The following is a 22889-nucleotide window of genomic DNA, read 5'->3' as shown; positions in this document are numbered from 1 at the left end:
CATCAGTAAAAATTATTTCCACTTTTCTTTGGACCACGTAGTTGTCTACTTACACCACCTTGATAATTTTCGGCTGTTTCTGGGAGTTAATATCGGTTTTCTGTCAGATTTTTGTTTTAACCATTTTTAGAAAAATTTTTCTTATTATTGAAAAAATGCGTAATAAAGTTTCAATAACGCTCTTTGATAGGTTTGACCAAGTTAAAAGACTTTCGATGACATTGCTTTTCAAGTATTTATGACGTAATGGAAAATGAAAATTTCCTTTCAATTTCTCTTTTGTTAAAACTGTAGACTTCATACCTGCCATTTGAGAATTGCTTCGCTTACTACTTTTTAATGCATTTCTTTGTATCTTAATATTTAAATCGTTTTAAATCTTCTAAAAATGTCTTTTCATAGAAAGCGAACAAATTTAATTGGAAAGTTAGTAACCAATGAAAAAGTGGTAAAAAATTGCAAACTTCTCATCAAATTTTCAGTTCTCACCAAAAAAATATTTGTGCAAAAAAAAAACACTTTTTTTTAGAAAACGCTTTAAAAAAAAGTAAGAAAATAAAAAAGCCGTAACGCAAGCTGATCTTTTTTATAACACTTGACAAATAAGTGGAGTATAAAATATAAATTCAAACAGATTTTTTATTGTTTTAGGTGGTAGTGTCATTCAGCGGCCAAATATATATAATCAAAGAACGAAACTATATTTTATAGTTGTTAAATTTTCTTCAGATTTTAAGTAAAAATATGCAAAGTTCAGAGTAAAATTTTGTTAAAATGTACTTGTTCAAGTAAAAACCTCTAATTTGACAATAAAGTGATTTCTAAAAAATACCTGAAATAGTTTATATTTTTCAGGAAGGTATAAAATTCTCAACATGAAAATTACATAAAATATGAATTTCGTCTGTTTTATATATCAAATAAGGGCATTTTTGAAATATCATGTTTTGATCTTTAACGCCACATTTCAAGTGCGAAATTTATTTTAAATAAGAGTAAACATGATTATATTTAATTTTTTAGTTGGCTTTAATATTTAAAAACAATCTTTTATAAGAAAACATTTTATATTAAAATTTACTTGAAAATAAGATTTACAAAAAAAAGAAACGTCATCATGCGCAGATATCAATCGACTGAGATCTTTGGGCAAATCTTTAAACAATTACGTAATCTAATTTTATCATTAACAATAAAAACACAAAATAATTCAAACTTTAGGATCATTTTAATAACTTGGTCTGCTGTCTTTTTTTGATCAAATTTTGAGTAAATTTGCAGAGTACAATGCAAAAGTTTATATGAGCCATATATTTTTACATGAAGCAAAATACAATAAAGTGAGTTACTGCAATTTTTCAATTGAGTCAGTAATTATGGGCACACCAAGATGGAGCAAAAAGTTTTTCTCTATTAAATTATTTACTGTCCAAGCAGCAACTTCAATTCCTTTCGACCTCCATTTTTCGACATACTTCTTTGAAAGCATGTCTTTGTCAATTGCTACAAGAGAGACGCCGAGGAATCGAGGTAAAAAGGAATGCACTAAAAACGCATATAAGTGATCGAGATATCGATAAATGGGAGCAGCCCATCCGTTATAATTCTCGTCTCCTGTAAATGTATATATAACGTACGTCGGATCCCAGATAATTCCTGTTAAGAAATCGGGACAATGACGACGTACAGCATACAGTATGTGAGCGTGGAATGACGTTACAATGATTATGTCAGTGACACGAGGTACAGTTTTTTGCAAATACTTTAGGATACTGACGGTCTCCATAGGATTTGATTTTACATCCAAATCTATGATGATATTTTTCTGTGCGCAAAATTCTACTGCTTCTTCCAGTGTTGGAATTTTAACAACATTTTTGACAGGGCGACTAAACTTAGCAGCAGCGTTGAGCTGCAATACATCTTTATAAAGCGTTTTGCAAATTAAACCAGAGCCGTTTGTCGTTCGTTCAAGAGTATCATCGTGGAGCAACACCGCCACATTATCTTTTGTGAAGCACAAGTCAACTTCAACAGCCGCAGCCCCGTTTTTGTGGGCTGTTTCTATTGCCAGGAGAGTGTTTTCGGGGGCCTGATCTTTACCAGCTCTATGGGCAATAACTAAAGGAACGTTATTCGGAAGCAATAACTTTTTCACTCGATTAATATCTTGCTTGGGAAACTTGAGAAGTTTGTAAATAATAGCAGATACTATCAGAAGCACAGGACAAGTAACAACAAAACATTCCAAAATCATTTTTTGAGAAGTTCTTTACCTGAAAGAGAGTAAAAAAAACAAACAGGTAATTAAATTGATAAGAATTCAAGCAAATTTAGACGTGCACTCAAAAGAATTTCTCAAAAGTTTATGGCATGGTTGGTCCGCTTTTATTATTTTTAACATGGGTTGCTTGACAAATAGTAAATTAAAAAATCTTGCTCGATTAATTGATTTGAAAGTGGAAAAGTGCGACTCTTCGCTTGTAATTGTAAAGTTCAATTATCGAAAAAAACACTTTGTGATCAAATTTTATTAAAGAGACTTAAAGCCCCCTTCCCTTTGGAGAGTTTTTACACTGGCTCTGAAGAATATGATTCTTTAGCCTCTCCAGCGTTTCAAAGAACGTTTCTTTCTATAACAGGAATTACTAACTTATTAGGCAATTATAAAAAAAAAAAGTAGAAACGTTATTACGACAGACACCATTTTTATTATAAATGGTCTATTAAACTTTACCTGAATTATGATTCTTTTTTTGGAGAAATTTTCAATACTGGAATAACAAATTCATATTTGCAACCATTTTATATTTTTCGCATTTCCGTCGAAACGATCAATTTTAGTACAAATTATAACAATAACCTATTTTAAATTAAATGTATTCTGACAACTATGGCTTCTGTTATGAGAGAAAGCCAATAAACCCAATTACGTTTTTAAATAACTTTTTAAAGTCTTATGAAGAAATCAAACTAATTTTACATACCAACATAAAATCATCAATACAAAATTACCGACATAAATTATCAAGATTAAACTATTAGCATAAAATTATCATTACAAAATTATCATTACAAAATTAACAAAAATTATTAGCATAAAACTATCAACGTAAAATTATGTTGCATAAAATTATTCACATAAACATTTAGCTTACTTGATGTCTTTTTTTTCTCTTTGCTACTAGATAATGAAAATTTCAAGATTTATCTAAAAAGCCTTCATTTGGAAATAATTATCATATTAATAATCTTTTTATACCTATTCATTCCCGTTTCATTCATTCAAAAAAAAAAAAAAAAAAAAGCGCGCAGAAACCAATGATATATTAAAAATAACTAGATGTCTAACTTTCGCGTATTTTTTGAAGCAAAAATCGGCCATTATGGGGGGCAAATTTAACAAATCAAAAGCTTCGTATTTGTTTTGTTTTGATAAATAGCGTAAAGATTTTGCCCCCCATAATGGCCGATTTTTACTTCACTTTTTCTTATACCGATTTACGGCAGTTAGACATCTAGTTATAATTTAAGATTACGACATCCCCCTGATACTTAAATTTTTGAGTTGTTATCAATATTTTTTTAGACTTTTAGATTTCATTAGAATTACAAAACTTGAATTGTGCGGCTGACATTAAGCTAACTTAATAACTTTTTTTTAATGTCGAGAAATGGCGGCAAAAGTTCAAATTACGATTTTTTTTTTTTTTTGTTAATGAATGGCGGCAAAATACTAGCTACGATTTTTTCAATGATAAAGAATGGCTCCAAAATTCAAAACCTAGCAATAAAACATTTTAATAAATAATAAATTATACCTTTCTAACAAACCATATAACGATTAACCACCAGACCAACTCTAGTAGTGACTTTTTTCGAGAACAATTTTTTCAACTTAGGTTTTTGATTCTATTTGTCTTCCTAATGTTTTCTAAATAAAATCTTAAAACTAAAATCAAATGCCTTACGAAAGAAATAAAATCTTAAAACTAAATCAAATGCCTTACGAAAGAAATAAAATCTTAAAACTAAATCAAATGCCTTACGAAAGAAATAAAATCTTAAAACTAAATCAAATGCCTTACGAAAGAAAAAATCCTGCCGATTAAACGGTAGAAATGAATAATTAAATTCTTTTCTTCTTAAACAAAACGATAAATTAACGATGTAATGACTTCTACTGAGATCAAAAAGTTATTCACTTAAATTTAATTCCTTGAGTTACTAACTCTAACAATGCGTTCAAAGGTGCTTCTGTTTACACGCTCATCTTTGCATTTACACAAGCCTTAAAACAAAATATGAGACTTCTAAATCATTTTTTTATATTGAAAAAAAATTTTTAGTGATATTTTTTTGAGTACCAAATTAACAAATATCCCACAAAAAACGAAAAAAAGCTTAAGGACTTTCTATGGAAAAACTCAATTTACGAAAAATATCGAACGTGACATAATTCGAAGTTATTAGTTAACGAAGGCTAAAAATATAATTTGTTACTTATTTTGCTAAGCTGGCTTTTTGTTAACGCATATACTAAATAAATATATTGATCTAAAAAAGTTTAAATTACCATTCACAAATTACATAGGTGAAGATCAGTGCTTAATTAAGGAAATACAAAGAGGAGATTCCCCTCCAAAAATAAATTTCTCCTTACTTTCTTATGTTTAGTATTATAATTTTTTTTTTATATATATAAAATAAAATCTCGATGTCATGAATTCCGAAAGGAAAACGGTTTGTTTATATTGTTGGAAATTTTGTTGGAGAAGAAATGGATTTAATAAAAAATTATTATTATCTAAACAAGCTGTTGGTTGATTAATTTTATTAAAATTATTTAGTAATTCAGCATACTATGTTTAAAAACTTAGTAAAGTGTACTCACTATTTTGACAATTAGCAAGTAAATCGTCAACTTTTTCTGAAATTTGACGTAGTTCGTGCACACTTAAAAGCATAATTAATTTACTTATATTTTTATTGTAACGCATAGCAACGTATTAAAAAGAGCCCATGAAAAGCAGAGACAAACTCGAGACAGGAATGCGATTGATAGATTTCGAAAATTCGTTACACGATTTCATAAAGCGATTTATTTAAGTATATAACGGAAATGTTAATTCGTTCCAAGACCGCGAATGCTGATACCTGAAAAATAGCTATAAAACTGTGAAAAACTCTTCATTATACCAATTAATTGGAGTGTATAGATTTGACTTATCTCAGTAAATTCTGGGTCTCATCACTACGATGTTTTTGATAAAACTTTGTCACTTTATTTTAGCAAGAAGTTTACTTTCAAATATTTTTTCAACTATAATATTATTCCTAATAAAATCAATTTTTGAGGTTTTATGACTCGAGGATTGAACTTTTTAGATTGCAAGTGTCAAGTTAAAAATCCAAAGTTTAGATCATCATGCTTCAGAAAAAATAAAAGACGATTCTTTTTATCTTATCTAATGAATTATAAAATCGTGGGACAAGAACATGGTTTCTAAAGAAAATTGTCGAGGCCTTTAGAAAATATGGTGTAAAAGAATTGAAGTTCGCAACTACTGACATGAATAAAAATAATTCAATCGAGGAAATTCTATCATCTGCCTAGTAAATGTATCGGTAATTATTGTAAAAGTATTTGAGTCAATCGGTAATTTATCAGTAATTTATCGGTAATTTACCGATAGATTCCAATGCTATTAGGATTACGTATAATAGAAAATTTAATCAAGCAACAAAAAATTACTAATTTCATTGAAAAACTGAGCAAAGCATTCATGCTTCTTTTTATTGTTTAATATTCATATGTTCCACGATGTGCGCTCGCAAAAAACGTATCATTTTCCCGTAATCTTCGTTCAATCAAATTTTAAATTTTTTGCAATGAGTCAAGCAGCAAAATGTTAGTTTGGATTCTCCCTTTGCTGGTTGAATGGAAAAAATACACAGTGGTGGTTCGATTTTTTAATATACATTCGTTTTTGTTAAGAACTTTATGGGTAATTTAATGGGTAACCGGTATACGCAGTAAAAGAGTAAGCGGGTACTGGTTGTCACTTAAATGACTCTTCGGGAAAAAATTTATTTAAACACCTTGAAATAACTAAATTTATGAAAGCCAACTACTGTGCCAAATTTAATTTTTGCTGCTGCTGCTGCTCCATACTTTACTACTGTACTTAATTATGACAAAAGTGAAATGATATCAGCAATGATATCAGCAATGATGTCTGCAGACAAATCAGCATGTTAGTTGACAAAATTCTCACAAACTAATAAAGATCAGCGTGTAATTTAAATTTAAAATTGGAACTAAAATTTTTTGTGTGATGATTCCTTTTGGGATATATAAAACATAAAATACAAATACATTTTCATAACTTATAAATATTTTGCGTATAAAATTTCTTTGTTGTTGTTGCTGTTGTTGTTGGTGTTGTTATTGTTGTTGTTATTGTTGTTGTTGTTGTAGTTGATGATGATGATGATGATGATGATGATGATGATGATGATGATCATGATGATGATCATGATGATGATCATGATGATGATGATTTTACTTCATTAAAGTTCATGCAGCAACCAGTTTATCAATAAACTATAGTAATTGGAAAAAACAGCATGGGCTCTTGTTTTTTAAAAAAGTAAAAGCATTACTGAGGCACGTATTTCAGATGATTTTTCCTGAACCTATTGGATCACAAGTGTTTATAAGCAGCTAAGAAAAGCATAAGTTTGGACGGTATTTATAAAAAAATTAGAATCTAATATTTAAATATTTTAAAAGTTTGTTTTCTGCATTCTTAATCTCAGGTCTTTTGAGGATGATTTTACTTTTCAAGGATTGTGAGCTCATTTAATTTATTTAACTTTTTTAAACTTTGAAGCTTTTTGTAGGTTAAAAGGTATTAAACTTATATCCTTTGAGAGAACTTCAGACAAAATTGTTGGTGACAAAGTAAGCAAACAAAAGACATTTAAACAATTAAAGGTTTAGGTACCAATGGTGCCCCGTTGACCGTCAGGTTAAATAGCACTAAGTGAAATAACTCTGCTGCAGCTAAAGCTTGTTTATTGCAGAACGCTTTAAACTAACTTAAGCGTGAAAGCAAACGGCGCTTCAGATTGAAGAAATTCACTCAACCATTTGACTGATCAGTGAGCACACTTAATCATTCAAAAAGTAACAACTTTCTGCATTAACTTGCAAATTCGGAGCTAACTTTATTGAAAAAGAAAATTTATAGGCCGCGGATAAATTTTAGGTAAACAATTAATTATCGATGATAATGCTTTTTAACATTTAGTTAAAGTTTAAATAATGCAACTTGTTTTAAAATTGTAATAAAATTTACTTAAGTAAAAGGCTGCAGTAACGACAAAATAGTTTTTACCAAAAACTGAAAAATTTCGTTTGTTTTAGGGAAAGCAGGATGAGGCTTGTGTGTTTTGTCGCCTTGTGCCTACTGACAGGTAAATTTACAGGAGCAGTTTCATTTTTGGTATTTGTTCTCCTATTATATACACTTAAAAGGCAGATTGCTGGGTAGTTTTAAAAATGCAGTATTAGTGTTAGACAGTTCTAGTGAAAAAAAAAAAAAAAACTGTAAAAGTTTACAGGCAAAATGCGCGGTGTTCTTTTTCTTTTGTTCGTATTTTCACGTCTAAACACCCAGCGCATCGAAATGTGAGGTCACATGAAAGCAATTTTTAGATATATAAGGGAGTTTATTCGTGTAAATACGCAAGATGGATGGATAAATACGTTTAGAAGATCTAAAGCATTGCTCCTCTTCAGTTATCGGTGAGTGGATCGTTAATCGCCTTTTAAAAGATTTTCGAACGTATTTTCACGAATAAAGATCCTGCGACTTCGATCCAGTCACGGTGATAAATTACATTATTTGATGCGCGGTACGTTTATTCGTGGAAATATGTTCCGTAATTTATTCAGTTTCGTGTTTTTTTTAAATGAGTTGTTAGAGCAGTCTTGAAAGTTATATTTTGTTCTGACCATTTTAATAATTCAATTTGTTCTTTCTTCAAGGAGACCTGTACGAAGCAAAAAAAGATGTGAATGCAGATAAGCGCAATAGAATAGAAGATATTCCTGAGCTTGTAGCAGTTGCATCTGATGATAAAGAAGATGAATTTGATGTTGAAGATGAGCCAAGTGAGTGGTTCTTGAGAGACATTTTTTCAATTTATTTCAGTTATATTTATTAAAGTTAATGAATAAATATTTATTAAAAAATATTGTACATGTTTTTTAAGTTTAAAATCGGTCAGTTTGTATATATGCTAATAGTTAGCTTTGATTTCTTGTTTAGAAAGATTGGTTTGCTACCTTAACTTTGAAACAAAACCAGATGCAAAGGATAAAAGAGGAACCATTAAAATTATTAATGATAAATCAGGTTATGACAATAATGGGGATTTTTCCACTGGTGGAGAAATTTTAAAGTTTAGCGAGAAAGATTTTACTTGCAACCAAGTAGCAAGATTGTGGCAGAGTGATATACTTTTCAAGGGAGACTTATTTCAAGCCAAACCAAGAAAAGCAATTACAATAGCAGCTTGGATAAAATTAGAGGAAAAACCTGGTCAACATTCTATTTTTGATACTATTGGAACAAAACACCAGCAAGGGCTATTTCACTTTGAAGTTAATGATGGTGTATTAAGATGGTTTCACAGAAATGATTGCAAAAATACAGTATTTGAAACTATGGCACACTCTGTCCCAAAAGGTAAGTTGTAAATTTACAACAAAAGTGGTTTTAAAAAAATGCAATTAAACTAAAAATAAAACTAAAAAGAAATTTTTAATAATTATTTTAGATAAATGGACTCATGTTGCAGGAACATATGACTCCAAGACCAAACAAGCTAAAGCTTATATTAATGGCAATTTAAGAAATATGTCAATAGGAGATGGAGAGCTATCTAGAGATTGGGCATGTAGAGCTGGAATTGGAAACCATATGAAACACAGACCTCTAAGGGGCTCCATTGATGAGTTCAGAATATACAACTATGCTCTTCGTATGGATGAAATCAAAGCACTAGTAGGAGCATGCAGAGGAGCAGATTCACCTGATGTTAGATCTGAAACTGCTGAACCAGAAGCTGAAAATAAATCTGATATCATCAAGAAAGGTATTTATGTTTCTTACTGATAAAGTCTCTTAAAATTGTTTTTAACATATAAATTGTAATTTTTTAATATTAATTCTTTAATTACTACATAATTGAATGATAATAAATCCTTTTTTTTTTAAACTGTAGTTGATGAAAAGAAAAGAAAGAAACGAGCTGCAAAGAAAAGTGAAAACAGCAAAAAAAGACAGGAAGTGACTGCAAAAACTTCTTGCATCAAGAAAAGGAGCATCTTTCTAAACTTTTAATCATTAAAAACCAAAATTGATCAATATCTCTGAAAGTCCTTGTGTCTATCATTTAGTACTGAAATGATTCTGATTGTTCAAATTTTAATTGTTCTTTGACTTTCTGAACAAAGAGTCTGTATTTTTTATAAAGAGTGTGTAACCAACATGTATTATATTTTTAATTGATTAATACAAGCTCAACATATATCAAACTTAAAACTTATCTGTTCAATAAATTATAATTAATAACAGATGATTTTTAAAGTTATGAATTTTAGAACCACCTTTCAATTTTTAAATATTTTCTGCTTTTAATTCTTTTTTTTCTGATTTTATTCTGACTTTATTTCTTTTGAGACAAATCAATAAAGTTGTTTGTCTATTTTATTTTGAGATTCTAAAAAAAGTTATAATATCAATCAGAGAAAAAAGATTTTTTTGCACTTAAATATATATATTGTTTTATTTACTTAAGGTATTTTTTATGTAAATCTGTATTTGGTAAAGTTTCACAATTCTTTTGAATAGATTAAAGATCTGCTGTGTAGTTTCCCACCTTCTTGTATATAAAAGATTAAAATTTAATGTCTTTTTTGTTTTGCTGTTAGTGGTTTTTTTGCAATTATAACTATGAAAATATTTATTAATATAGCGCGCTTTTAATTTGATAGAAATATATATCTAAACAAAAAATACATGAGATTAAAGAAAAATGATTTTTATTTTATAATGCTGTTTATGTTAGTTAGCTTTCAGAAAGTTTCTTCTAGATGAATGTTTGAAGGTATCTATAGATTAATCAAACTTATGAAGTTTTGTTTGTTATACAAAAGTACAACTTTATTTGCCTTTAAACTTTTTGAGCTTTAGCTTCAGGTATTTTTTGTAATACAGGTTCTACATTGGCAAAATCAAAGAAACAAAATGTGGATAAGCGAGATCAAACTGGTTGTGGCACAAGCAATTGTGATGAAGCACCTCAAGATGAAGATGAGGAAGATGAACCAAGTACAATTACAAATGTTTCTATTTGTTTCTGCATTATAAAAAAATATTCTCTGCTAGTTTGTCATCCAAAATCTATTTTGTATGGCTTATTCTGTTATTGATATAAATAAATTTTAGAGAGGTTGGTTGTCTACTTTAACTTTGAAAAGGTGATGAAGCATGGTAGAATTGCAGACAAGTCAGGTTATGAAAACAGTGGAACAATGGGTCAGGGTGGGGAAATACTTAAGTTTAGTGACAAAGAGTACACATGCAACCAAGCTGCTCGATTATATGATCATGACATATACTTAAGAGGAGATACCTTCCAGGCAAAACCAAAATCAGCAATTACAATAGCAGCCTGGATTAAATTGGAGGAAAAAAATGGGCAACATTCAATCTTTGATACAGTGGGCGCCTCTCATGCACAAGGCCAATTTCACTTTGAAGTGAATGACGGAGTAGTGCGTTGGTTTCATCGCAATGAATGCCAGGAGGTTGTATTTGAGACTATGGCACATTTTGTACCTAAAGGTAAAAGTAATTAACATCAGTAACTTGTATTCCATTTTAAAAAATATTTTATCTTTCTTTTTTTTTATCTGAAGATGAGAATTATTTTATAAATAGTAAATTGCATTAGTATTTTAACCCTTTCCTAAATAAATTTTGAAAATAAATTTTTGAAATAGGTCTGAAATAGAAAATCAAAAAAGGTTTATTTCCCGCATAAGATTTTAAAAAATTTAAGTTTTTCTGACAAAAATCAAATAAAACTTTCAAAGATGTTTTGAAATTAAAGTTAAACTTAAGATTAACAAACTTTTGTTTTTTTGGTCAAGTTTTATATGACAGAAATTTAGTTTTTACATATTTTAAAGCACTATTTCTTTAAATTATCTGTAAAAAACGAAATACTTTTTCTTTACCATTCAAAATCTTAAGTACGAAGTGCAGATGATCCAAAAGATTCTTTTATGGTTTTAAAATACTCTAGTTTTTTTTTATAATTGTTTTTTATAATTATTTTTTGTATTTTAGTTCTTTTATTTTCCCTTCACTTTATGCAACCCACATTTTCGTTGTAGGAAGATGGACTCATGTTGCTGGAACGTATGACTACAAAACAAAGCAAGCTAAAATTTTTATCAATGGTGAGATTAGAAATCAATCAATCGGTGATGGTCAATTGTCGCGTGACTGGGGAGTGAGGGCTGGAATAGGAAATCACGAGAAAAATCGAGCTCTTCGAGGATCTATTGATGAGTTTAGAATATATAACTATGCCCTTAAATCTGACGAAATCAAAGCCTTAGTGAGTGCTTGTAAGGCCAACGCTGGTGATGAAGCAGCAGCGGTACAATCTCAAAATCCAGACTTAACAGCAGATGCATCATCACAAGGTATTTAGTTTTGAGCGAATATACCATTGTTTGTGTTTGCTAGAGGATTTTCTTACATTTTATATAATATTTCAGTATAAATTAATTCACGTTTTGTATCTTTTTAATTTTAAATATAGAACAAGCTGCAAGTCGAACCTCAAGTTCTGACGATAAACCGAAAGTTGTCGCAACGTCAACAGGACCAGCAAGCTCGGATTCAAAGCGTAATACTATTTCCTTAAACCGGGTTGCTAGACTTTTGTTTTTTAGATGTTCGTTTTACGTTTTGTAAAATTAAAAATTTGTTTAACTTTCACAGGTGAAGAAAAAAGCGATGGAAAAGAGGTAAACGCTGTTTTGCGGAAGCGAAGGGAAATAGTAAAAAGGAACTGCGTCCGCAAAGCCCAACGACGAAGCGCTATACTTAACTTCTAACAGAAATATTTTTTTAAAGAACAAAATTATGCATTTCAGGATGCTAAAGCTACTTTACAAACCAAATAATTGTTGTATATACCCCCCCGGAATAATCTGTACAGAAAAATATTGTTAGTCTTTTGTTTAAGTAGTAGAAAAGACGTAGCACGTGTTTTAAATTTATTTTTTTTGTAGAAGAAATTGTCTGGAGAAAAAAAGTCATTTCATTTTTATGTTTTTATCTTACATAGTTTTGTTGAAATTTTTCTTAAGTTTGATAATTTTACGTTTCTTAAGGATTTTTTTCAGTTAAAGAAAATGCAATTCTTAACAAAACCTCTTTTATAAACCTCCCTTCTGTAAAAGCGACACTGTTGGTGTTAACACGGGAATTGAAGGGAATCAATCTTAATGAAAAACAATCTTACCAACACTATTGCCGTGATAACGTCAATTGTGTTGCTATAACAAAAAAGAGGTTTATAAAAAAGATTTTACTAAAATATGAGGGGAATCAATCTCAATGAAAAACATTTTCTCTAACCCAGATAGATCCGTCTATTAGTTTTTTACTGAGAAGTTTTTTACTATTAAGGTTCGACAAGTAAAACTGGTGTAGCTTCAAAGAAACTGAAGCTCTAATCAGTTGGCCTTTTGTGATAGCTAAAATCACCGACTGGTTGGCTTATGAGGATTGCACAATTTTTCAGAATCGATTGTTCTCTTGTAATTGCAATTATCGAGAAGATAACCAGAATATGTAAACAAAGAATTCATTTTCAGTACTCTATCACCGACCGAATTTCTGGTTGTTGATTATAATGGCAAGGGGATAAAAAGTTGTTAGTAATGTTGGCAATGGCTATGGCATCTAAGAAAGTGGAAAAATCAACACCAAAACTGCAGTTGACCAGGATTTTGGGATTTTGCATAGCGGCCCCATAATCCCTTTGTTGAATGGGTCATGATGATCCCTCTGGCGGAGACCATTCTGCAGAGCTGGCAGTTTTTTCCACAGTGGCTTTAATATAATGCAAAAATGCTTAGTTGATGGACTTTAGTAAGAACTTTGGCTCAAATAAGCGCAACTAAAATAAATTCATTTTAGATTTAATTCCAGTTAAGTCAGGACGATTTTCAATTATCATATTTGCTTTTTTGTTAAATATCAATAGCTTTAAATATTCCATCAGAAATTGTAAAAAACAGGCTTCACACTTTCTACTCCCGCTGACACTCAAATAGCATTCTCCACTTTTGCTAACCATCGAGCAAGTAATGGATGTAAAGATCATCGAGACAGTAAAGATTTTAAATTAAACTTTATTTTAACATGCTAACTAAGAGTTATTAATTTTAGTTAATAATTTTTCGGAAAAATTCATGTTAAAAATTGGTGTTAAAAATGAATCTCAAACTGATAAACTTAATCAATTTTTACTCCAGCAAACTTTCTCATTTTCCATATATTTATTTCAGTTAACAAAAGTTGTTCTTGCTCGTTGTTTATATTTATGATCGGACAAAAGATTCTTTTGTACCAAAGTAATAATGGATCTCATACAAGATGAATCTTTTCAGATTTTTAAACTTTCTTTTGCCTTAAATTCAATTAGTAAACTATAATTAGTTTAACTATATTTTCATTGATTAACTGGGAAAACTCCAGCAAAAGAAATGATTCCGTTGAGAGAATTGTTTAAACCCATTAAAATCCTTCTGATGTGATTTGAGAATAATCTTTTCAATGGATTTGGAGTCAACAAGTCCGGTAACAAAACATTTTCAGAAAAAACAGCTCAACTTTTAATGCTTCGAATTTAATGTTTGTTTGTGTTGAAAAAGTAAAAGCCTGTAAAATTGTAAAAAAACATTTTACCACTTTACTGGCTAACTTAATATTGACCATCAATAACCTAAAGCGGAAATTTAACAATATATTTGTATCAATTTGAATACTCAGAAACTAATTTATAAAACAAAATTTACCATTTTTCTGGCACAAATACTATTGATTTATGATCTTATAATTTGAGGCCGTTGATTCTTAGAAAGTGTTCTTTTAGTTGAGTTATTTCTAATTATCATTAGGTGTTTTGAAAGATTGCTCTTAAAAACGAGCGAATGGTCAGAATTTGGATTCGTGTTCGTATTTTATACGACTCGTTGTTTTAAATTTGTAAATAAAATTTTCCTTCAAATGGTCCCCCGCAAACTAAAGAGTTAACTGACAGCAGTCGATTAACAAATCAATTACTTTCATAAATCGTTGCGACTTTTTCATAAATTCTGGCTTTATAAAAAGAAAACTTTGTTTGTTGGTTTATTTAATGCTAAAATACCGAGATTTTCATCCAACGGCAACGCAACCCACCATTAATTTAAAAATGTTAACTACAGCGGAGAAAATAGAATTAGCCTCACCTTTATTTTTTGTTTAATTTAACAAAAATCGCAGGTAAACAATTATGAAATCTACTTTATTTCTTATTACTTCTACTACAACTAAAAAGTTTATAAATTGGTATGTTTAACTAATTCCAAATGGAAAAAAAATTAAAAGTATTCAATTTGTGTAGAAAATTGAATTAGCCTCATTAACGTTATATACAAAAAATAAAGAAAATATTTTGTTTTTACGCTCATTTAGTATTTAGTATAGCTTCCTGAATTTTTAATGACTTCAAATATGCGGTTTGACATACTAGTCACAAGATTTTGGATAGTATCTATAGATATTTCATTCCAAGCTTCTCTGATACGAGTTTTCAGCTCCAAGGTGCATTCAAATTGCTTACCATTTTCATAAACCTTTCTAGAAAGTATTCCCCATAGATTTTCAATTGGGTTAAGATCTGGACTACGTGCGGGCCATTCCATTACGTGAATATTTTTTCTCTAAACCAAGCCTTTGTAAGCTTTGAATTATGGATAGTAGCATTATCTTGTTGGGAAATGAAAGTTTCACCCATCAATTCCTCACCATGTTCAAGTAAACTTATTTCTAATAAGTCAATGTAGTCCTGTGAATTCATTTTTGTTGAAATCCATGCCAGTGGAAGTTTTCCAGCAAAGGAAAAAGCCCCCCAAACCATAACATTTCCACCCCCAAAGTTACGACTCATCCGAGTTTCTTTCTCTTTTCGAAGATCGTGCCAGTAATATTGATAGCCATCAGGACCATCTAGATTGAACTTTTTTTCATCACTAAAGAGAACTTGATACCACTCTTCTTGACAAGACATGTGTTCTTTCGCAAATTGTAATCTAACTTTTTTATGACGACAGTAAGTTTTGGTTTTGGTTTACGCTTTTTCCAAACTGTGTTTGGATCTTCATGTAAGATTTGTCTCACACGTTGAACAGATACAGGTAATTGTAAATCAGCACGAATTTGAGATGCAGTCATGTGCTGAGCAGCAGCACGACGTACAATAACTCGTTTAGTACGATTATCAATTTTACGTTTGCCACCACTTCCCTTATAAGCTCCATAATTAACGCCAATCTTGAAGTAATTGTTAACCACTTTTGGAGATCTTTTAATTTTCTTCGCAATTTCCCGATTAGATAAGCCTGTATCTTTGTATGCTTTGATTACTGTTAATTCTTCATTCGTTAAACGCTTACCACGTCCCATTTCAAATTAAGGTATCAAAAACCAAATGTTAAAAACTTTATGAGCACTGATTTCACAGTCTTTGTTTAACATACAAATAATAATAAAAAACTAACTCACAAATGGGTATCACCAGATCAAAATATACAAGTAAACTGAAAATAACTATTGATGAGGCTAATTCTATTTGTTACCGCAAATATCAAGTATTATACATTTTATGGTTTTATCAAATGTACCGCAATTTAATTATGCTATATTATAATCTAAAAAGTTGTTGTTTGTAACAGTAATTATATGTGTGTGGATACAAAAGTTGTACCGCACAAACTTGTTTACAGATTTACAAAATACTGGATCAGCACATGGTAAGGCTAATTCTATTTTCTCCACTGTATTTAAAAAACAGATCGCTATGAATCATCATGATCATTACAAAAGCATCTTTTAGTGATTGATGTTAAGTAGATTTTTTTTTATTGTTGAAACTTGATTTTATTTTAATTTTTTTTTTTTGTTAGGTCTGAATCAGATACAAAAATTTTTTTAAAAAAAACTAGGTTTTTAGGTAATAATAGCGAATAAATACAAAACAAAACTAAGAACTTTAATAAAAATAAATCTTCTAAGATGTTAATAAACCATGTATTGTACTCAATTATGTTAATTTACTGACTACTTTTTTGATCATCCAGTCACCGTTGTGTGACCTAACAAAGTCACATGCTGTAAGAAAGTTCTAATGCACGAAATAATAAATTTTGTATTTACCAATTTTGGTACAAAATAAATAATTTTGTACGAAATAAATATTTGGGGAAAATAATTTTATCACTTTAACTAACTAGATAGTTAGCTAAAATAACAAATTTATTTTCCCCTTATATTTTTATTTTACAATAAACAAAATTTATCATTTGGACTTTTTTAAAGTATAGAACTTTTCAAGGTCATATAGCAGTACTTAACAACTGCAAAATGACCGAGCATAACAAGAAAAACTTTTTTTCACCTCAGGAGGTTTGTGTTAGAAACTGTGCAGACAGTGACCTGTGAGCCCGCATGATTCTGTTTTAACCTACAAATATCGTCGGGCTAATACGTTAAAAGTTTTTTTCGAGTAGTTCCTCTTCTTATATATATTTTATCACCACTAGTTAATGTTGGTCTCGCTATTGTAATTTATTTCGACGAACAAGCCAATATAGCTAAAATAAAAAGGTAACCTGAGTGAAGTAAAAATAAAGTTCCGCAGCAGATTAAACTTAAAAATATAACCTTAAAAGGTAAGTAAGCTTTTTTCTTTTTTATAAAGTTAAAAACTTATAAAAAAGAAAAAAGCATCGGCATTTGATTTTTAGATTTTTAACAAAAATGAATAAAATAAAAATTTTTGTATGAGTTATTTAAAATAAATCTAATATAAAATAATTTGTATATTTAGACATATGAAGGTACAGCATTTCAAAAAAAAATTGCGATACCAAAAAATGCAAACCTTTTGTTATTTTGTTCCAACCCTTTAAGACTTCGTGCAAAGTTGATGTTTGATTAAAACAAATTTTAACAAACAATTTTACGTAGGAATATAAGCCTGGTTGTTTTAAACGCATAAATAGTTCAATTATAATGAACTTCAGAAGGTTTGATTTATCTTAAAAGATTGATATAGTATTTTGTACTTTATTCATTATTATTCAATTAAAAAAAGAGAAGAAAAAAAAAAAAAAAAAAAAAAAAAAAACGAGAGAGAGAATAGAAAAAGTAAATGAACCAAAAATGTGTACCCACTAAAAACTGTTGCTGGTTAAACGTCTTTTGATAATTCTTTTTTTGAATTGAGCCCTTAGTTTCCATAAGTTAACAATCCTAAATTAATCCCCAAAAATTCAAATATGAAATAAAAGCTCGTACTGAAACCTGGTTTCACATTTGTCGTGGGATATACTTCGTTCCAAAATATATCACATATCGCATTGAAATAATCCATTTCAAAATGAAATAATCCATTTCACGATGAAAAAGCAGAAAAGGCAAATTATTTATCTAGAATTTTATAACTTTTGGAAAAGACATTTGACGAATATAAATTGAGAAATGTGTGTCGCAGGAATTTTCTCTGTACTTGTGGGTTTCCTAATTTTTTGGTTGCCTTTACACTCATGAAGAACTAAAATAATAATGCGGTTTGTGCGCAAAAAAAATATTTGTTTGTCTTAACATAACAACAAAAAAGTTTAATCTAAAATAGAGTTAAACATTAATCTCCTTTCAGCAAATAAGTAAAATTTACGATTGTTTATTAAAGAATGAAGTAGAAAGTGTAGTCGTTTTAAATTACATTTACGTTTTTTGCTATAGGAACTTTATTTGACACTCGACGTATAGGTTTTGTTGATAATATTTGACGAAGTAAACACAAAATGCATTGAATTAACATAAACAAAGGAAAAGAAGATAAATGCTTCGACGTTTGTTACATGAAACGATATTAATTGCTTTATCCCTGATGAGTCGTTTAGACGCAACGCAGCGCAAACTTATTATTGTAACGCATAATTATCTAAATAAAAAGTTGTAAAATGGCGATCACGATTAATGATTACAAAACTCAAACATATGTTTTGATTACAAAAAGAAAAGAGCCATTGCACAAGAGCTACTCTACACCTGATCACTAACAACGCTAGTCGATTAACCTCTGACTCTTTTTTACAATCACATTCTTAACCCTTTGGGGTCCAACGTCGAGTCGCACTCGACAGTCTCAGCGTTGGTATCAACTCCAACTTCGAGTTGAGCTCGACAGAGCAGCGTGCTTAGCTATAATAAAGAGGTAACCCTTAGTAAAAAAATACAAACATGAACAATAGACTTTTTTTTTTTCTTTTTTCCAAAAAAATAAATTGGAGTTGACTGTTGGAATTCCGAAAAAAATATTGGACCGCAAATGGGTTAAATCAGAAACTATTTTCTTGATATATTGATAATTGATGTTAATTCCAATTAAGTGATTCTTAAAACAAGCGATGTCTGATTTGGGTTTCCTTAACTCATTGTCTTCTGATTGACGATTAAAGTTGATGACTAGTTGTTGTTTTTTTGACAAAGTTTGTAAAAATTGTTAAAAAAAACAATTAGTTATGACATTTACGCACCAGAATTAAATCCAAAAGATATTTCTAAAAATAAACATAAGATTAACGAACCGGAATTTAACAATATCAATTTGCATTTGGTGATTCAGATAAATGCACTTTTTAATTGTACTCAAAAGTTTCCTTTTTTGCTGACGTGACAAGAAAGCAGTATATAAGTCGTTGTTGAATAATACATTTTCAATAAAAATGCTTGCGTTAGTGGGTGCTGTTCTTCTCGGCTTTTTATCGACATTACCCGGTGAAAACACAGCGTGCGTGTCTTGTAGTCTGGTGCGATGCGCTAAACCTCTTTGCAAGTCTGGTAAGCATTTTCTTTGGTTTTTTCAAATTACTTTAGGAACTAGTAAGTTGTAAAATTCAGCCAAACTTTGTTAAAGTTTGTGCAGCTGTTTCTTTTTCGGAGAAAATGATGGGCAACACAACGCCAGTTACTAGGTATTTGTGTATCTGCGATTTACGGCACCGATTTTAAAGATAAAATCTGTGACCATTTTTTCATCGCGTACTCGAGGTAGGTGTCGTGAGAATGGATTTTTCTTGTCTTTTTTTTTTAGAATTTGATATTGATTTAGATAATATTTTAAAAGTAGAGTGTTGTAAGTTTATTGCAGTTTTTTTTTTTTTTTTTGCGGTTACTAACGTTTTTAGTGATTTCATTGCTATTGAAAACTTCATTCCTGTTCTGGAAGTGAATTGACATTGAAGGGATAATGGTTTTTTTTTCTAACTTTTGAATCAATTTTATATATCTATTTTCTATGTACCTGCCAAATTTCATTAAAAAATAATGACACGCTCATATTCTATTTTTGCACGCAGTAAAGGTACCAAATATTCTTCTGTTGTAGAGGTTGGAAGGGGGGGGGGGGGGATTCACGATTATGAACATTTTGTATATTTGACTTTTGTATTCATTAAAAATTGTTTTTTTAGAAAAATGAAACTTTATTTAAAATACCGTAGATTTCCCTAATTCCGAACAGTCCCTAATTCCGAACAGCTTTAGTTCACTTATAGTTACATCTTTTAATTTTATGGGATTTTTAAAAGGAAAACTGATTAATAAATTGGAAGACAAGCGTAATGAGAATATGAAAAAATATTTTGAAAATATATATTGCTACCATCAAATTTTTTAATTGCAAGCAAAACACTTTTTAAAACCTTGAAGAACCAACAATATGAAACTGACTTAAAAAAAGAAAGGCAATTTAAATTGCGTACTGTTCGATGTAGAATTTGATGGTAATTATTTATCTGAAAAAAAAAAGTCAAAAATTTATTTATTCAAATAAATTAATATTAAATTCAAAAAGCAAGCGGAGTTATTCAACTTTAAGTGCGATTTTGTTCGGAATTAGGGAAATCTACGGTATTGGTGATTTTTTAAAAATATTCAAAACGTGATTTACACACACACACAAACACAAAACCATACTCTGTTATTAGTTGAATAAAAATATAACCAAGGCTTAGTCATGCGTTGAAAACTAAATTACGAAGTTCTATTATAAAACCACCGTAAACCGAACGCTAATTTTTTAAGTTAGTTGCAGTTTTCTTAAGCATTCCTTACAATAAATTTTTGTCACTTAAATGGGCATAACATTTAGTAGAATGATTAGTTTTTATGAAATTTTCACCATTGTAATACTGATTTAAAGCTCTTTACAATGATGTGTAATAATTAAATATTTGAATAGTTTAAAAATTTTGCACACGTACCTACAGTTACACAACAACGTCGTAAACCAAAACCGATTGTTCAATTTACACATTATTTTGCCACAAGTCCGTTTGATTTCAATTAACTAATGATCGCTTAAAAAGTCCATTTTTAAATCAAACTCATAATTTCAGTTTAAAACGCCTTGTGAAATAAAAAATATGAGCTTTCGTGTTTTTACCAAAATAACTAGTTTATTTCTCTGACGAAAATACTTTGCTGCCAAACTAAAAGCAGAATATTAAATTAATTTACGTGTTTGAATTACGTTTTGCTAAACTAAAAACTTTAACGAAGTGAAGCCCGAGAAACTTAAAACTAAACTTCTGACAACTTTTTTGCTAGAAGATCTTGTAGTTAAAGATCCCTGTGGTTGCTGCGACGTTTGTGCTAAAAGACAAATAGGCGAGGAATGTGGAGGACCAAACAATGTTTACGGTGCATGTGAAGACCATCTTGTCTGTAAGAAAAACTCCCCTTACGCACAAAAAGGCATTTGTGGTGAGTTACGGAATTTGACAATTGACAATATTTGATTTTTTCCAGCTTTTGTGTAGTTGCTTTATCTAAACATCAGTTTGTTTCAAATGTAGTGTGCAGGCGAATTCCTCAAAATATAGTGCAATGTAAGGTTGACCCATGTATTGTTTCTAAGTTAAATTGTGGTGTTGGATACACCTGTCAACCAAACTATTACTGCGGTTGTAAGGCTGAGTGTGTCAAAGGTATTTTTAGAGTAAATATTTTGTTTATCAATTTTTTATTTATTATTTTAAATCTCTGATAATGTTCTTCAATCCTATTTGATAGTTATAGCAAAAGAAAAGGAATTAGAAAGTAAATGAATATCTTTTACAACTTTAGATCGTAAAGATTGCTCTAGTGAATTCAATACTGGTCCTTGCAAAGCATTGTTCATTAAGTGGTATTACAACGCCGCACTAAAAACATGTATGGAATTTAACTACGGCGGATGTGGTGGAAACGGTAATAGATACGATAGTAAGGAATCTTGTGAGAAATCTTGTTTGAGAAATGCATACTAAAAGGTATTTCGACCTCTTTACAAAAAACTTGAACAAAGAGAACTGATGAACAGTAATTCTAATGTAGCGAAAATAAAAATAAAAGTTTCGTAATGTCGTTGGAGATTTGTCGATGTGTTATATGTTCAAGTTGAGATGTTCTATTGCTGTGTTATGTTCAATTTGAGGGCTGGAAGTTGCTGTATAGTTTCTCGTCGATATATTTTAGAAATTAATATCTGTAGGAATGTATTAAATGTGTCAAAAATAAGGTCATAGTTAAAGCTTGTCTCACACGCATAATTTATGCTAAATATTTGTTTTTTGGTACTTTCCGAAACTTTAATGCACAATAAATTTTTTAGCATTAATTTTTAGCATTGCATTAATTTCTCTTTTAGAATTTAATAACTAATGTTATGAAAACGCACCAGATTGATTTTAACTTAATGAAACGGCCATGTTTGTAACTTTAACGACAAACTTAAACGATAGCTTTGACAAATTCGCTCCCTGGCAATTCTCTTCATTATAAAAGCGAAATTTTCATTTAAAAAAATGGAGGAAAATGCAACAGAAAATGTTGCGCGATGCTATGAACGCACTCACTCACGCAAACCAAATGTTTAGACAAAAACTCTGTACTTTTAAGCTAAGCTACAAATCCTAAAAAAAATTAGTTTTAAGAAGAAAGAATTCGATTTGTATTAAAGAATTAAGACTTTAATATTGAGAAGTAAGGGTCTGCGTTACAAAATAAATTTCGATTTCAAGGCCATAAATGATTTGTATCTTACGTAATAAGGCTCGCTTCGCATTACCAGTCCCGAGATTAGTAAGAAAATTGTAACGTTTGTTTGCTTTGTAGTCCTTTGGATATAAAAGATGGTTTATTCATATAGAATTATTGCTAATCTTACTGCTGATTGTTACAAGAAGATTGAGATTTAGAGATAAATTTGAGATAAAGCATTTTAATAGTACTATCAATACTTTATACTACTTTGTACTGGGAATTGGTTGAAGTCAAATAGTCATGAGTTGATTTAAAGTCAGAAAATACAAATTGTCAACTTCTTATGAACAGAAATTTCTTTAGATTGAAGTTAAATTGCTTTATTTTCAATTCTGAATCTGTTCATTCTTATTTTATTGTCTTATTTTATTT

The 22889-nt window shown here is 29.8% G+C and overlaps 3 protein-coding genes across 12 annotated transcripts; 2 read left to right on the top strand and 1 right to left on the bottom strand.

Moving 5' to 3' along the window:
* Positions 1–1206: 1206 nt before the first annotated feature.
* On the bottom strand, positions 1207–5000 carry LOC145193150 (glycerophosphodiester phosphodiesterase 1-like). Of its 7 annotated transcripts, none has more exons than XM_090078279.1 (4): positions 4895–4975; positions 4089–4291; positions 3822–3934; positions 1207–2276 (listed from the first exon to the last, which is right to left on the bottom strand). In XM_090078279.1, exon 4 carries the CDS (start codon positions 2255–2257, stop codon positions 1346–1348), a length of 912 nt encoding a protein of 303 aa, XP_089934405.1. In that variant the 5' UTR covers positions 2258–2276; positions 3822–3934; positions 4089–4291; positions 4895–4975; the 3' UTR covers positions 1207–1345. The 7 variants fall into 7 exon arrangements, with proteins under 7 accessions (XP_089934405.1, XP_089934406.1, XP_089934408.1 ...); XM_090078280.1 differs by having other exon boundaries at positions 4206–4291; positions 4895–4966; XM_090078282.1 differs by lacking the exon at positions 4895–4975 and adding an exon at positions 3159–3184 and having other exon boundaries at positions 4089–4222.
* Positions 5001–6681: 1681 nt separating this feature from the next.
* Positions 6682–12423, top strand: LOC145180595 (uncharacterized). 3 transcript variants are annotated; one of them, XR_016449725.1, is made up of 11 exons: positions 6682–6751; positions 6907–7274; positions 7433–7482; positions 8057–8182; positions 8340–8759; positions 8851–9168; positions 9298–10406; positions 10524–10922; positions 11477–11791; positions 11911–11997; positions 12093–12423. XR_016449725.1 is itself a non-coding variant. In XM_090078278.1 (8 exons), the coding sequence occupies exons 3-8, from the start codon at positions 7443–7445 to the stop codon at positions 12206–12208; spliced, it is 1071 nt and encodes a 356-aa protein (XP_089934404.1). In that variant the 5' UTR covers positions 6687–6751; positions 6897–7274; positions 7433–7442; the 3' UTR covers positions 12209–12423. The 3 variants fall into 3 exon arrangements, 1 of the variants encoding a protein (XP_089934404.1); XR_016449724.1 differs by having other exon boundaries at positions 6687–6751; positions 6897–7274; XM_090078278.1 differs by lacking the exons at positions 8057–8182; positions 8340–8759; positions 8851–9168 and having other exon boundaries at positions 6687–6751; positions 6897–7274; positions 10293–10406.
* Positions 12424–19084: 6661 nt separating this feature from the next.
* On the top strand, positions 19085–22005 carry LOC149892571 (uncharacterized). 2 transcript variants are annotated; one of them, XM_090079919.1, is made up of 4 exons: positions 19085–19271; positions 21045–21197; positions 21290–21421; positions 21561–22005. In XM_090079919.1, the coding sequence occupies exons 1-4, from the start codon at positions 19157–19159 to the stop codon at positions 21740–21742; spliced, it is 582 nt and encodes a 193-aa protein (XP_089936045.1). In that variant the 5' UTR covers positions 19085–19156; the 3' UTR covers positions 21743–22005. The 2 variants fall into 2 exon arrangements, with proteins under 2 accessions (XP_089936045.1, XP_089936044.1); XM_090079918.1 differs by having other exon boundaries at positions 21042–21197.
* Positions 22006–22889: the final 884 nt, after the last annotated feature.

The sequence above is a fragment of the Hydra viridissima genome, unplaced genomic scaffold (assembly GCF_058129835.1).
Source record: "Hydra viridissima isolate aposymbiotic clone 2 unplaced genomic scaffold, HvirCarnegie_v1 scaffold_2, whole genome shotgun sequence".
NCBI classification, from domain to species: Eukaryota; Metazoa; Cnidaria; class Hydrozoa; order Anthoathecata; family Hydridae; genus Hydra; species Hydra viridissima.
Note: the sequence above shows the minus strand (reverse complement) of the source record. Positions and strands in the feature narration are given on the sequence as shown.

What these genes read in the sequence shown, in the direction of transcription:
- LOC149892571 (XM_090079918.1), top strand. Translation starts at nt 19,157, where the DNA reads ATGCTTGCGTTAGTGGGTGCTGTTCTTCTCGGCTTTTTATCGACATTA. An exon ending in CGCACAAAAAGGCATTTGTG is followed by an intron (nt 21,198 to 21,289) that starts GTGAGTTACGGA and finishes TTTCAAATGTAG; the next exon opens with TGTGCAGGCGAATTCCTCAA. An exon ending in TAAGGCTGAGTGTGTCAAAG is followed by an intron (nt 21,422 to 21,560) that starts GTATTTTTAGAG and finishes TTACAACTTTAG; the next exon opens with ATCGTAAAGATTGCTCTAGT.
- LOC145193150 (XM_090078285.1), bottom strand. Translation starts at nt 2,257, where the DNA reads ATGATTTTGGAATGTTTTGTTGTTACTTGTCCTGTGCTTCTGATAGTA.
- LOC145180595 (XM_090078278.1), top strand. Translation starts at nt 7,443, where the DNA reads ATGAGGCTTGTGTGTTTTGTCGCCTTGTGCCTACTGACAG. An exon ending in AGATGAGGAAGATGAACCAA is followed by an intron (nt 10,407 to 10,523) that starts GTACAATTACAA and finishes AATAAATTTTAG; the next exon opens with AGAGGTTGGTTGTCTACTTT. An exon ending in GGCACATTTTGTACCTAAAG is followed by an intron (nt 10,923 to 11,476) that starts GTAAAAGTAATT and finishes TTTTCGTTGTAG; the next exon opens with GAAGATGGACTCATGTTGCT.